This window comes from Eremomyces bilateralis (assembly GCF_010015585.1).
Source record: "Eremomyces bilateralis CBS 781.70 unplaced genomic scaffold P152scaffold_12, whole genome shotgun sequence".
Classification (NCBI taxonomy): Eukaryota; Fungi; Ascomycota; class Dothideomycetes; order Eremomycetales; family Eremomycetaceae; genus Eremomyces; species Eremomyces bilateralis.
The window spans coordinates 461,974-474,319 of NW_022985078.1; the positions used below are offsets into that span (position 1 = coordinate 461,974).

The 12,346-nt window shown below is 51.1% G+C and overlaps 5 protein-coding genes across 5 annotated transcripts; 4 read left to right on the plus strand and 1 right to left on the minus strand.

Annotated features, from left to right (window-relative positions):
* Window positions 1–1,824: 1,824 nt before the first annotated feature.
* P152DRAFT_398415 (uncharacterized protein) lies at window positions 1,825–2,913 on the plus strand (the record flags this gene model as incomplete). Its single annotated transcript, XM_033676461.1, has 2 exons — window positions 1,825–2,489; window positions 2,541–2,913. The coding sequence occupies 2 exons, from the start codon at window positions 1,825–1,827 to the stop codon at window positions 2,911–2,913; spliced, it is 1,038 nt and encodes a 345-aa protein (XP_033533411.1).
* Window positions 2,914–3,405: 492 nt separating this feature from the next.
* On the plus strand, window positions 3,406–4,657 carry P152DRAFT_459244 (Thioesterase/thiol ester dehydrase-isomerase). The gene has a single exon (XM_033679638.1). It carries the CDS (start codon window positions 3,560–3,562, stop codon window positions 4,598–4,600), a length of 1,041 nt encoding a protein of 346 aa, XP_033533412.1. The 5' UTR covers window positions 3,406–3,559; the 3' UTR covers window positions 4,601–4,657.
* Window positions 4,658–5,037: 380 nt separating this feature from the next.
* On the plus strand, window positions 5,038–7,125 carry P152DRAFT_482809 (uncharacterized protein; the record flags this gene model as incomplete). Its single annotated transcript, XM_033681909.1, has 5 exons — window positions 5,038–5,109; window positions 5,157–5,228; window positions 5,286–5,431; window positions 5,562–6,536; window positions 6,659–7,125. 5 exons carry the CDS (start codon window positions 5,038–5,040, stop codon window positions 6,918–6,920), a joined length of 1,527 nt encoding a protein of 508 aa, XP_033533413.1. The 3' UTR covers window positions 6,921–7,125.
* A 1,570-nt stretch (window positions 7,126–8,695) lies between these two features.
* On the plus strand, window positions 8,696–9,622 carry P152DRAFT_482811 (uncharacterized protein; the record flags this gene model as incomplete). Its single annotated transcript, XM_033681910.1, has 1 exon — window positions 8,696–9,622. One exon carries the CDS (start codon window positions 8,696–8,698, stop codon window positions 9,548–9,550), a length of 855 nt encoding a protein of 284 aa, XP_033533414.1. The 3' UTR covers window positions 9,551–9,622.
* A 1,018-nt stretch (window positions 9,623–10,640) lies between these two features.
* P152DRAFT_398877 (putative NADPH-adrenodoxin reductase Arh1) lies at window positions 10,641–12,261 on the minus strand (the record flags this gene model as incomplete). Its single annotated transcript, XM_033676491.1, has 2 exons — window positions 10,641–11,456; window positions 11,515–12,261. The coding sequence occupies 2 exons, from the start codon at window positions 12,259–12,261 to the stop codon at window positions 10,641–10,643; spliced, it is 1,563 nt and encodes a 520-aa protein (XP_033533415.1).
* Window positions 12,262–12,346: the final 85 nt, after the last annotated feature.

Genomic DNA, 12,346 nt, shown 5'->3' on the forward strand with positions numbered 1-12,346 from the left:
CTAGTGAAAAAACGAGAAGTGAGGTCGGTTGCAGTTCAACGGCTCAAAATGCTGAAAAGAAGAGTAGACTCGCGAATGCCATTCCATCTCGATGAATTCCTCCGAGTACAAATACACTCTCCTCTGCACGATGAGGCCGTCACGCTGGTTCGGCCCGCTGTCTGGCTGCATCCCTCACGAAATTGGTGTGCCAATGGGAAGCCACGATGCATAGTCTGCCGTTGATGCGTTGGCATCTTCAAATCTGCACCATAACCCTCATTCGTTCTGCATCGCCGACACCAGCCAGTGTTGCCCATCGCCTCGGTCGAGCGGGTGAGCAGTGGAAGACTAAGGCTGCAGAGCCATGTGGACGTTTAGTACTCGTCCTCACTCAAAAGTCAACATAATACTATCTGACAACGCGAACCTCGTGAACCCCATATGTCGGATACCGGCTTAAATAGCCGTGCGATTCGCTAGAAATTAATGAACCAGGACCGTTGTGATGACGGATATCCCGCAGGTGAATGGACAACGTTGTGCTAAGATCGAACAATTGCATCTGGCGTTGCAGGCGCCAGATGAGGTTGCAAAATGGGAGCCTCTGAGGCTGAAATGAGGCGACCATCAGGCCGCGATACGTACCCGACAAATTAAGGGCGTAATAGAGTACATCCAAGTGAGCCCTTTGTGTCCCTTGCTGTCTGTTGATGGCTCAGCAATTGGATGCCATCATCCAGATAATATCCAGGACGATTTCTGCAGTTCAATCGCGCCGCTTCTTCGCCAACCAACGTACGGCGTCAGTGGGCGTAACATAAACCGAGTCTCTGAAATACTTTGCCTTAACACCAGGGCGTGGGCGATTCGCCTATGTCACTGCCACGCTATCTCGCGCTTGGAGAGACTGCTGACCGACGATGAACGGCGGAGACGACGGAGACGGCGGTACTGGAAATAGAATAGCGGTCCTATGATAATGACCGAGTCTCAGGGCAGTGTGAAAGCGCAAGATCAACAGCAACGATGCGACAGGATAAACTCCAGGTTGGTCGCATCTGGCGGTTCTGAAACCGATTGGTTTGAGCTGTTAGGCCTTGACGGCGATGCGGATCCATAGGGGTTGTGACTTGTGAGGTCGCTTAGTCATCGATATATCTTCCATTTCTGCACCACTCCTCTCATCCAAAACGCCACAACTTCCAAATCGACTCAGATTCTCCTTCTGTTCCTGTCTCACCATTCCATAAAAAGGATCTTATTATGAAATGCCATGCGAAGTAGGCGAAGAGCCTCGGACTGTCCCTGGTCACCCGCCTTGCGCATATTGCAGGCCGCCTTGGCAACTGTCAGAGGCTGCTGACTTTCTTGTCTTTTGGCCATCATGCCGACCCCTTTGATGTCCACAACGTCACATATCCGTATCGCTTCACCCCAATGGGTTTGATATCTTCTCGTTGTATCTCACTGATCTTACGGTCTGGCTCCTGAGGGATGCAGTGTTCGAGATCCGGCCATCTAACCCTCGCCAGTATCGCTGCATCGGTTGTTCTCAAGCGCGAGAAGTATGAAGTCACGCGAGGGTCATGGCACCATGCAATCGTTCTCGATTACCAAGTCCACCTGCTGTTTCCCACCTCCGTTTACTCTTCTCCCTTTTCCCTCAGCGTTTTGAGGACTTTTGTATAGATTCCCTTGCCAGTCGTTCCTTCGGTCACTACCTTCTCACCTTCGCTATCAAGCTGCTGTGCGGCCTTGAGCCTACAAATAAATATTGCCAAATTCCGGCTGGACCAGAACAAAATCCATAATACCTAAACCATTATCTCGGCTGTGCGAGCTATGAGACTCGTGTTTGCCGCAGTGCTGTCTTCCGCGGTCGCCGCCATCGCCTCCAGCGCCGCAACTTGGGGCGATGTTCACACCTATCCTCGCCATGCCGGCCAACGCAGCCGAGTACGAAGCGATGTCCTTAAATACTTCAACTCTCTAGCAAAGCGTCAAACCTCGGAAGATGTTCTCCAACCACCTCCATCTCAAGGAGGATCCGCGGCAGATTTCGACATGGACAAGTGGAATCAAGAGACGAAGCCGGTATGCACCAACGCCGTTGGTGCACTGGATGGTCAAGCATCAAATTCTGCCGGGATGGCCGTATGTTACAATGTGCCATTCTTGGATCAAGCCACCGGTGTCTTTCAGGCCGAGCTCCGAATATTCAACGTTAGCGTACCAGTCAACGAGTGGGTTGGTGTCTCGGCCGCAGACATCAGTGTTGCGTTGCGATATTTAGGTGCAACAGTGCAGAGTACGATGGGAATGAGGCAGATCAAGGGAAAGAGACAAGCGGAGAGAGAGGATGTCATCTTTCTGGATGCTCTTGGCAATGCTGTGAATCTTCGGTCAAGACAAGTGACATCTGATGGAGGGTCTGTTGGGTCGGAATTGAAGGTTCTGACATATGTTGGTATGATCAACCGCAATTTGATGGGCCCAGCGATGACATTGTAAGTATCGCACTCCATTAGTTCGAGAACTATCGCTCATGCAGCATCTAGACCTGAACTCCAGCCTTTGCTCGTTCCAGAGATCACTCTAATGGCGACCAACCCCGTCACCCAGGCTGTAGTTAATACCACACTATCCAGTACCGAAGCGGGGTTTGTGTCCGGCGTCTTCGCAAACCAGGGCGCGAGCACGATCGATCCCGCTGCCCAAGCTTCAGCATCGGCGCTGGCTGCGACCGCGACGCCTTTTATCTTGCCAGGCGTGACTCTGGGCATCTTCCCTACTGGTCTCATCATCACACTTGTATGGACCGCCGCTTTTCTTGCGGCCGTTGGGTTCGGAACTATTAAGCGTGTACAGTTCAGGGACCAGTATCGGCGGCGGATGAAGAGGGAGCTTGGTGCCACCGTGAAGCGGATATAGATTTTAGAATGTTCGATACTTCTTTCCCCAACTTCGAAATATGTACCGAATATAGCAATGTAATGACGTTCACTTATTCGCCAGGCCGGCCATCGTAGACCAGCCCGACCACTCCCGGTCAAAAGGCCTGGTCGCACAGTGTATGCTATCCAACTCCATGGGGTTATGTAACCCCAGCCCTGCAACTGTATGAGGATTGAGGAAGCTCAGCTTCTCCATGAAAAGATGACCGGCTGTTGTGGCACGAGATTCGTCTCTCATGGCCGGCTAACATCATTTCATCAACCGATACGGTGCGAAAAATGAAGCGTGAATAGTAATCAAGAAGGTTCAAGTTGCTGAGATATTAACCGAAACACAGTTGGAATGGGCTCCTTGCCGCCCATCTCCAACTTGTCCCTCGGCCCATTAGTGGCTTCTCATTGGGTAATTGGTGCAGCCCCTTCGAGCAACCTTTCTGTCCGAACTTCAGTCACGGCAACTCGCGACATACAGCCGTGAATTTAATATATTTGACATTTTCCATACAAGTTATACATACCTTTACATATATTTCCAAGTCACGGGGAAGTTTTTTTATCGATCCGGTAGTTTTGGACTAATTTCGCTCTGTCCTTATCGAATCCATCTCGAATCCCTCATCAAGATGGCTGCCCAAAGCGTGGAACCGGCACCAAAATCGCTGAGCACCCAATTGGCTTTCCGGCCGATTGGAGATGATCAGTTCATCAGTGTGATTCCTCCGGATCAGATGGGCAACTCAAAGAGCATCGCGTACGGCGGCTGTACCATTTCCGCCTCGCTTCACGCCGCCTTCCAAACCGTCGGCCCAAATTACGCCCTCTATTCTGCAACTGGAAGCTTCTTGGGCCCTTCATTGATTGATCGGCCGTTCATTGCGCGAGTCCGACGCGTGCGCGACACGAGATCATTTGCAACTCGCGTCATCGACTTGAGCCAAAGCACCGAGGCTCTCCCCTACGAAACCCTCGCGAGGGCCGCGAAGGAAAAGCCGGAGAAGAATGAGCGGAAGGTGATGATCATGATTGCGGATTTCCAAACCCCTGAACCGGAGACGATGCTCCAGTATTCCGTTAAGCCTTTCAGGCAATATTCTCCGGTCGAGATATGCAAGCCCAATGATCAAACCGCTCTGGAGATGGAAGAGAAGGGATTACTCCCACCGGGAGTATCAGAAGGACTGAAGAAGGGATTCGGGTTGATCAAGAAACTGGAATTCGAACAGCGCGCCGCGCCAGAAGGAGTCATGGGCCAGAACTTTGGGGCGGCGGCGAAGTGGTTGAAGACTAGCCAGGATGATTTGGATGTTACAGAGAAGACATCGGCCGACTATTTTCGACACATTGGAACGACCCAAACCCAAGCCGAGAACGTGTGCGGACTATCATTCATGATGGACGGGGCGCTGTCGTTCATCCCGTTGGCGCATAGCGGCATGTGGTTCGATGAAACCGGTCCTTGCTCGACGCTGGACTTCGCCTTAAGACTATACGTCACTAAAATCGACCTCAGTAAGTGGCACCTCAGGGAATGGCGAACGATGGTTGCCGATCATGCGAGGACGTACACCGAGTCGAGGCTCTTTGATGAGACAGGGACGAAGTTAGTGGCCAATATGACACAACAGTGCATTCTGAGACCAGCACCGAAGAAGGAGAAGTTATAGGGGCAATGTTTTCGAAGTTAGAAAATGAATACCACGTTAGATAGAGACTTACCGGTACTTGTATGTGGAGAGTGCTCCCAGGTGCGGTCCACAGACATGGAGCGGGAGTCAACCGAAAAGACTGTATAGTTTACAGTATCATTGCCGGAGTTGCAAGCTCGCTGTTCCAATCGAATTTAGCCTTTTTCTTATAGTCTACACCAAGTAAAGTCTATTTTACGTTACTATGTTCCACTGCGGTCCAAATTGACGTTGACGTTGAGTACCTGATCAACGGTACTGGTGGTTTTTGGTAACCAATCAAATGTGCCAGCTTGAGATCACTGGCCATGACGAGGCTTCTCTTAACTCCCAGTTCGGTTGATATCAAGTACACTCAACACCGGGAACTGAAATAAATTCCGTTCAACGCGTGTTGATATCGCAGAATTGTCGCGATGCACGAGATTTTGACGGTCCAGTTAGGCTCTGCAAGCAATCATCTCGGTGCTCATTACTGGAATACCCAAGTAGGTTCGTCCTTGGATGTGCAAAACCAGAACTAATTTCTTCTCAGGAGTCGTATTTCACGTACGAGGCCAACGACGGAAATGAGAAGCCTGCAGTAGATCACGATATATCATTTCGGGTATGGTCACACACTCGTGTTCAGATGATTACTCTAACTTACTGAAGGTTGCTCCAGGCTGGAGTTGGTGCGGATGGGTCGGATACCTATCTCCCCCGTGCGCTCATCTACGATCTGAAAGACAACTTCGGATCTTTGAAGCAAGTAAATGCGCTTTATGAAGTCGAAAATCCATCGCAGGCCGGCAACAGACTGCAGCTTTGGTGAGTAGTACCATAGGAGAGGTTATGGAACACAGAGACAGTAGTGCTATGTGCCATTCCTCAACGGCCCGTTCTTGGAAACTCCGCCGGGTATTGAACTAAGTATAGCAATCTTGCTAACCTGACACAGGCATGGTTCCACGGCGACACAATCTACGGCACCGTCGATCTCGCCATCGCCATATTCCCAAGCCCTTGACCAAGGGACTACTACCCCTTCCCTTTTAACTGATTCAACCGTCCGGTATTGGTCTGACTATCTTCGTGTATACTTTCATCCCCGCACACTACATCAAATTACCATCCCAGGTTTCCGCGGCCCCAATCAATCTCCCGGTGGTCGACTTCCTGGTCTTTTTTCGAATTCCGCGTTGGGTGACCTGGGGCGATCGACGCAAGAGAAAACCTCCCTTTGGTCGTCTGGGGAAGATATCTGGGCAGAGCTAGATAGCTCTCCGGATGGGTTCGAGGGGGAAGCCCTCCGTTCATTCCTGGAAGAATGTGATTTGCCTCAGGGCATCCAAGTCTTTACATCGATTAATGATGCCTGGGGGAACGTTTCAATCAAAGCGGTCGAAAGAATTCGAGATGAAATTGGCTCCAAAACATCCTTATGGCTTTGGGGACTCGAGGAGAGGATAGATGCTACAGCGGCAGCTCGGACTCAGTCTGCGTTGAATACAGCACGCTGCATGTTCGAAATGGGCCCACACGTGTCTATGTTTGTTCCTGTCTCTGCACAGCATGCAGGATTCGGAATCGGCCTTCACCCTTGGCGGGTTGCAGCGCTTGAAGCCGCTGCTATCGAATCGTTCTCCTTGCCTACAAGACTAGGGGAGAGATCAAGCGGACAAGCATTGATGGTTGACATGGAAACGCAGTTAGATTGGAGTGGAAGACGAAAGGCTGCTAAATTGGCGTTCAGCACTCATGAAGGGGCCGATATAACACTTTGGGGAGACCAAATTCCCTTGGCGGTCACCGCTAGACAAAGGGTAGGCCACAAAACGGAGCATGTCTTTGGCAAGGTTGAGTGCATCCGCGGCGACTGGGAAGATAAGACCCTAGATGTGGCCAACGGACATGGTAATGGGAATGTTGTTCGGTAAGTCCTCCTTCCTCTAGTCTATATTACCGACGGGACACCACTTCAGGGGGGCTTTGACTATCATGGGCGACAGACAACACGGACACCCGAGACTTACACATGCTGATTTTTGCTTACAGACATATGAGCTCAGTCCCATTCCCTATCCTCGACAGCTATCCAACCATCTTCGAGCAGGAATTAGCAGACCAGCGAAGTCTCGCAGTGAAGACGTCATTGTCCGTGACGGACGAAGTTGCCACGAGGCTTCGGTCACTCTCCATCCTTGCCCGAAGAGCAGCGGAGCTATCTGAACGTGAGACGCTCTCGAACGGCTTGGAAGGTCTTCGGGAAGAATATGTGGAAGGTTGGGAGGCGGACAGCGATGAAGACGATGACTGACAAGTCGACAACCGGTATCTTTTGCTCACAGGCTGTATGTACTCAATGCGTTCAATGCCACAATAGGAGGCCTGTCAAAAGGCATCAACATTGCTCCCCCTTCACTCTTCGGTGTCAATTGGAATGGTGTCGCGTGCTGTGTCCAGGATAGCACAGAGATGTCGTCCGAATCATGCAGGTATTTTGCACCGCCACCAAAAGAATCCAAGGCTTATCATAGCTGCACTGTGTGCCCGCGCAATGTTTATTCCATGCCCGAATGTTCCATGGACACGTCCGCCTTGTTCGGCTGTCTGGCATTACCTGCTCCTGGCTCTCCAAGTCCCCGCCTGGTTACCGTCGTTGCCATGTTTCTCGAAATTCGAGGTGTCTGTAAGCTTATATCAACGATCACCATGCATCGAAGCAACTGCCAACTGGTAAGTATTACAAAGGGCGACATGAACTGGTAATAACGCTGTCAACATGCTCCAGTCGATCACGAATTCGCGATGTCACCAGGCCCCACATTTTGCTTTCAGCCGGCAAACTAAACTTCAGCTTTCCCATGTCAACTTGTCAACACGACAAACTTCGAACTTCTAAACTCATTTCGGAAACATTTGGTAATCCAGGAACATAATTAATATGGAGCTGGATACCTGATCCCCCAATCTAGGCCGTATCTGCGGAGATGAGATGAGACATGGAGGCCCACGTATCGTCCACTTCCCGAACGGATCATCCATGACGCGAACGGCACCCGCACAAGCCAGCGGGAGATGTTCCCTATGCCGTTAACTACGATCAGAGGAGACAATTTTGGTCTTGAAAGAGCATGGCGGCGACGCAACGGTCGCATTTTGAGGAGGCTTGCAAAGAAGTCAGATGCCCGATCGACGAGTACGGAGAGTCTCGTCGACCACGAATCTTACTTTTCCTACGGACATCAAAGGCGGAAGGGGGTGCCCTCAAGCTCTTCATGTTGTGGTGAATGTAGTACAGCAATGATTTTCAAAAGGAGAGATGTTGGAAGGTTGGAACAAAGCTGTGCGTGAGCAGAGCCATAAGTTAACTTACCATAGGGGGCGTAACATGTGGAAACCATTTATTTCCGGTAGTTACTCCAACCTAGCTATGTTCTTTCCTGTTTCGACATCAAACGCTGCGTTATGGTTATGGTTCTGGGGCATCTCGACATCTCAACATCTCAACAAGTCGACAAGTCGACACGACGTCATACACTCCTACTACCCTTCAGGAGCTTGTCCCGCGGGCACTTACTCGCCGCTGTGGACTGCGAAATCTATAAGGTCATATTGCCCATCAATCCGTACCCGATGATACCCATGGCAAGGCCTCAACTATCCGCAGCCATACGGTTCACTTCACCTGTTCTCTCTCCGGTTAAGTCTCAGTTGGCATGCTTCAGGTAGCATTGGGTTGCTTAGTCGCTGGAAGATGTTCAGACAGGGCTAGACGATCCAGTCAGTGGTACACATACTGGATACACTGGTAATTTGTGGGTTCGTCATGGTACCACTCAATCCAGTTTGTATGAGAGCTTGATTCGGTCATGAGCTTCGCTCCATGTCTTGTAGGTGTAACTATCCCTTTTCCTCACACTTCCTCACACTTTATGCTATTTACTCCCAGCTTCCCCCCCAGTCCAAACGCGTCTCTTTCAGTTCCTACTTTGCCTATCCAACAGAGACTCCGTCTTTACGAGTCTATTGTATCCGTCGCGTATAGACGTATTTCCTTTCAAGCCAGACATCGGCAACGTTATATTGAATATGAAGTTCGCATTCGTCCTCCTCGCTCTAACAGGCGAGGTTTTTGGACAGGCTATAGAGTCTCGTCCCCAGCCGCTCTCCTCAAATCCGCTGCTTTCCTCTCGTCCACCGGTGGACTCCTCTCGTCCGCAAGTGGTCTCCTCTCGCCCGCCAGAGATCTCCTCTCGTCCGCAAGTGGTCTCCTCTCGCCCGCCAGATATCTCTTCTCGTCCTCCGGTGGTCTCCTCTCGCCCGCCAGAGGTCTCCTCTCGTCCACCGGCCAACGAAACACAGTCTTCACCGCTCCAGCCGCCAGTCTCCCCAGAGGAATCGGCCGTGGAGTCACATCCAGTGGAATCGGCCGTGGAGCCACATCCGGTGGAAACGCCCGCGGCGGAAACTCCCCCAGTCGCCCCTCCGCCGTCCAATGCCACCTATTCTTGGCCAGGGAAGCGTCCGGAAACCTCCACTCGGTGCCCAGGTGCCCAGGCATCTGACACCAATCAACCCCAACTAGGGAAGCGCCAGAGAATCTCGTGCCCACAGGGTGTTCCTCCGATATCTAATGACACCATTCCGGCATCGAACACCACACAGCCGGCATTTAATAGCACTATTCCTCGCTTAAGGAAGCGTGAGGAAACCAAGCCTGGCCGGGAAGATTCTGCTTTGCCATCTTCCAACACCCCTCGTGATCAAGAACAGCCCTCGGGAACCCTCGATAACTCAGAGGACTCTACTCCAAAAACTACCAACGCTCATATTGAGCCAGGGAAGCGTGCGGCAACCTCACTTGCCCAAGACGGTGCTCCGCCTGCACACCAAGCTGCGGGTGCTCTTGTGGCTGGTGCGATTGTGGCATGTCTCTTGTTTTAAACGACGCGAGACTGGAAGGCCGGAGACCGGTGTCTTTAGCGCAAGGCGGGCATAGGAACAGCGCAAGTGGATGTTAATAATGATTGCTGGATTGTAATCCAATTATTATGACACAATATCTGCGCTATATTGTACGCAGTCTACTGCACAAAAGCACCAATCATAAAGGCTCGTTTTCATGGACATACTTATGGTATATAGATTAATAATTTGGGAATGTACGATCCTTGCGGAAGACTGCTCTTCCCTTGCCTCGCTTCCTTGACCACGGGGCAAAGGGTTCCTCTTAAACGACATTGAACCTCCATTTCTTCCCCCAGCATAGGGGGTTCATTCCGGGGACTCATCATCGTGACCGGTAACGCAAGTCTTCCGCTTGGACGGCGGTGGATCTTTCCACTAGATCCTCATTTGATGCCTCATTAGGAACAGCCCCATTGCAAATAGGTCATCCAGGATGATTTCCCAAGAGAGATTGATGGAATCTCTATTCAGGAGAGTGGGAGAGTATGGAGAGCTAGGCTGGAGCGGACAGGTAACCATTGAAACTTGAATGGATGGAGCAAAATGGATGCGACACACCTCGGCGATGCCTTGAAGCGTACCTGCACACTGTAATAAAGCTCTTGGAGGTGTCAAGGTGCTAATCGGATATGTGGCTTGTGACAACCAACATCGCCAACGGCAGGATCGACTGCCCCGTAGTCCACGGTCGGAGAGGAAAGTGTGCTCACAAAAGCCTTTTCTGACCTTAAACTCTTGAAACTAGTGTTTAGAGACTTTATCATAGAACTTGATGCAGTGCCGTGTTGCCGCCAACTTCGAGCGGCAACTGTGCTAGATGTAGTTTAATTTGAGTACAGGTTGGGCGATGAGAGCAAGTTCGTCAAGGCCTCGCTATTTCGCTCCAGTAGAGAAAAGGTATTTGTGGCAGGACAGAGGCGTTCCGCAGGCGCAGGGAGGGGCCATTTTCCAATCTTTCATCATTATCCACGTATGCGCAGCATTGCAGCATATCTTCCCCATTGCCTTGGCATACCCGATCAGTTCTGCGAAGGAAGCGAACGGTTGGCCCCTCAAATTGCTCTAGTTATCCGTCTAGCACTTCGAGCATTTCTTTTACGCTTGTCAACTTCTCCCTAGGTTTTCCCGACTTCTGGCCTCGCTCTTTCTCAACTTGATCAATCTTCCTCCATTCAGACCAGCTGACTGGTCTGCAGGCTGCCTTTTCGGCCGCCTCCCGAACGGCTTCCCATCCTGTCCTTGCGCCGTTTGGACTTGGATCCTCCAGCAAGCCTTGGTTCCAGTCCTCGACTATCGAGTCGGCTGTGGCGAATGCATCTTGCATGGTGCTAGCAATAACACCGACAGGTCCTCGTTTGACCCAACCAGCACAGTACACCCCGCGGATGGCTGTAAAGGCTTCGTGATCGCTGGCAGATTCTCGAATTGCACGGCCAAGGCCGTCATTGATGATGATTCCTCTTCCCAGATCAAATGAAACACCAAGATGGTCCATTCCCGGCAATGGCAGAGACTTGTACCCAACCGACCTGAAAGCTGCCGACGCAGGAATGTCATCACCGGGAACTAATGCTTGAACACGAGCACTCTTGTCGAGGGGATCAGCGCCTGATCTGAACTCATTTTTCATGAAAGATACACTGGCTAGCTGTTCTGCATTTCCTGGACTCGGATGAAACGAAGTTGGAGACATGAGAAAGTCAAGGTCCCAATTCTTTGAGGATACATGATTCGTCGAGCCTTTCGCAAGGAGCTGCATAAGACGTTTCGATTGGCGAGGAAGTCTAGCTGGATCCTGGGGCAATAGATGCGGTGGTATAGAAGTGAACGATACCGAAGGCAGCTGAAGGAGTTCGCGGAGTTCTTTAATTGTGAATGACGCCTTTGGATATATTGTTAACATGGGATTCGGTGCCGGGTCATAGGCGTAACGGACGTACCTGCATTGGGCCTCGTCTGCCGACAACTTTCACGCTTCTTATCCGACTCCGTGATAACGTGTCAATGGCGTTTTCCGCCATATCAGTCCCTCGTAACTGATCTGGGGGGGTGAGCAATACCCTGGCCACGTCCAGAGCGACATTACCCTGACCTATCACCACCGCTTGTTCGCCATTGTCAAGCCGTGGATTCAGGTCAGCGAACTCCGGGAGGCCATTATACCAACCGACGAATTCGCGGGCAGAATAGATCCCATTCAGGTGCTCTCCCGGGATGTCGAGCTTATTGTCTTTCGCAGCCCCATAAGCAAAGACGATGGCATCATAGTGTGGTGCTAAAGCTGATAGGGAGATCTGATGGCCAACATCTACGTTGCCGATGAAGTTGAACCGGGCCGAATCGGCCACTTCTTCAAATTTGTCCTGGCAATTCTTGACTTCTGGGTGGTCTGGTGCAACGCCATATCGGACCAGACCAAATGGCACCGGAAGATGTTCATACATATCAATGACAGAAGACTCAATTCTCTGCATCACCCGATAAGCAGTATAGAAGCCTGCCGGGCCCGAGCCAATGATGGCTGCTCGAAATGGCCTTTGCGTGGCCGAACTGTATGCTCTTGAGGACGCATGCCGGTGGAACTGTGCGATGAAACGAGAGCAGTATGAGAAACCCTTAAGCTGGGCAACCTTTGATGTTGGCCTCCACAGCCATTGTCTGGCTACTCGTGATAGACGTGATTCCATCGTTAATCTAGCTCTTCTAAAGAATGAAGAAGACGTCGATTCGAGATAAGAAAGAAGGATCAACCACACACGAAAACAGACCTAT

Excerpts from the sequence above, each read along its gene's own strand:
- P152DRAFT_459244 (XM_033679638.1), top strand. The coding sequence starts at position 3,560 with ATGGCTGCCCAAAGCGTGGAACCGGCACCAAAATCGCTGAGCACCCAA.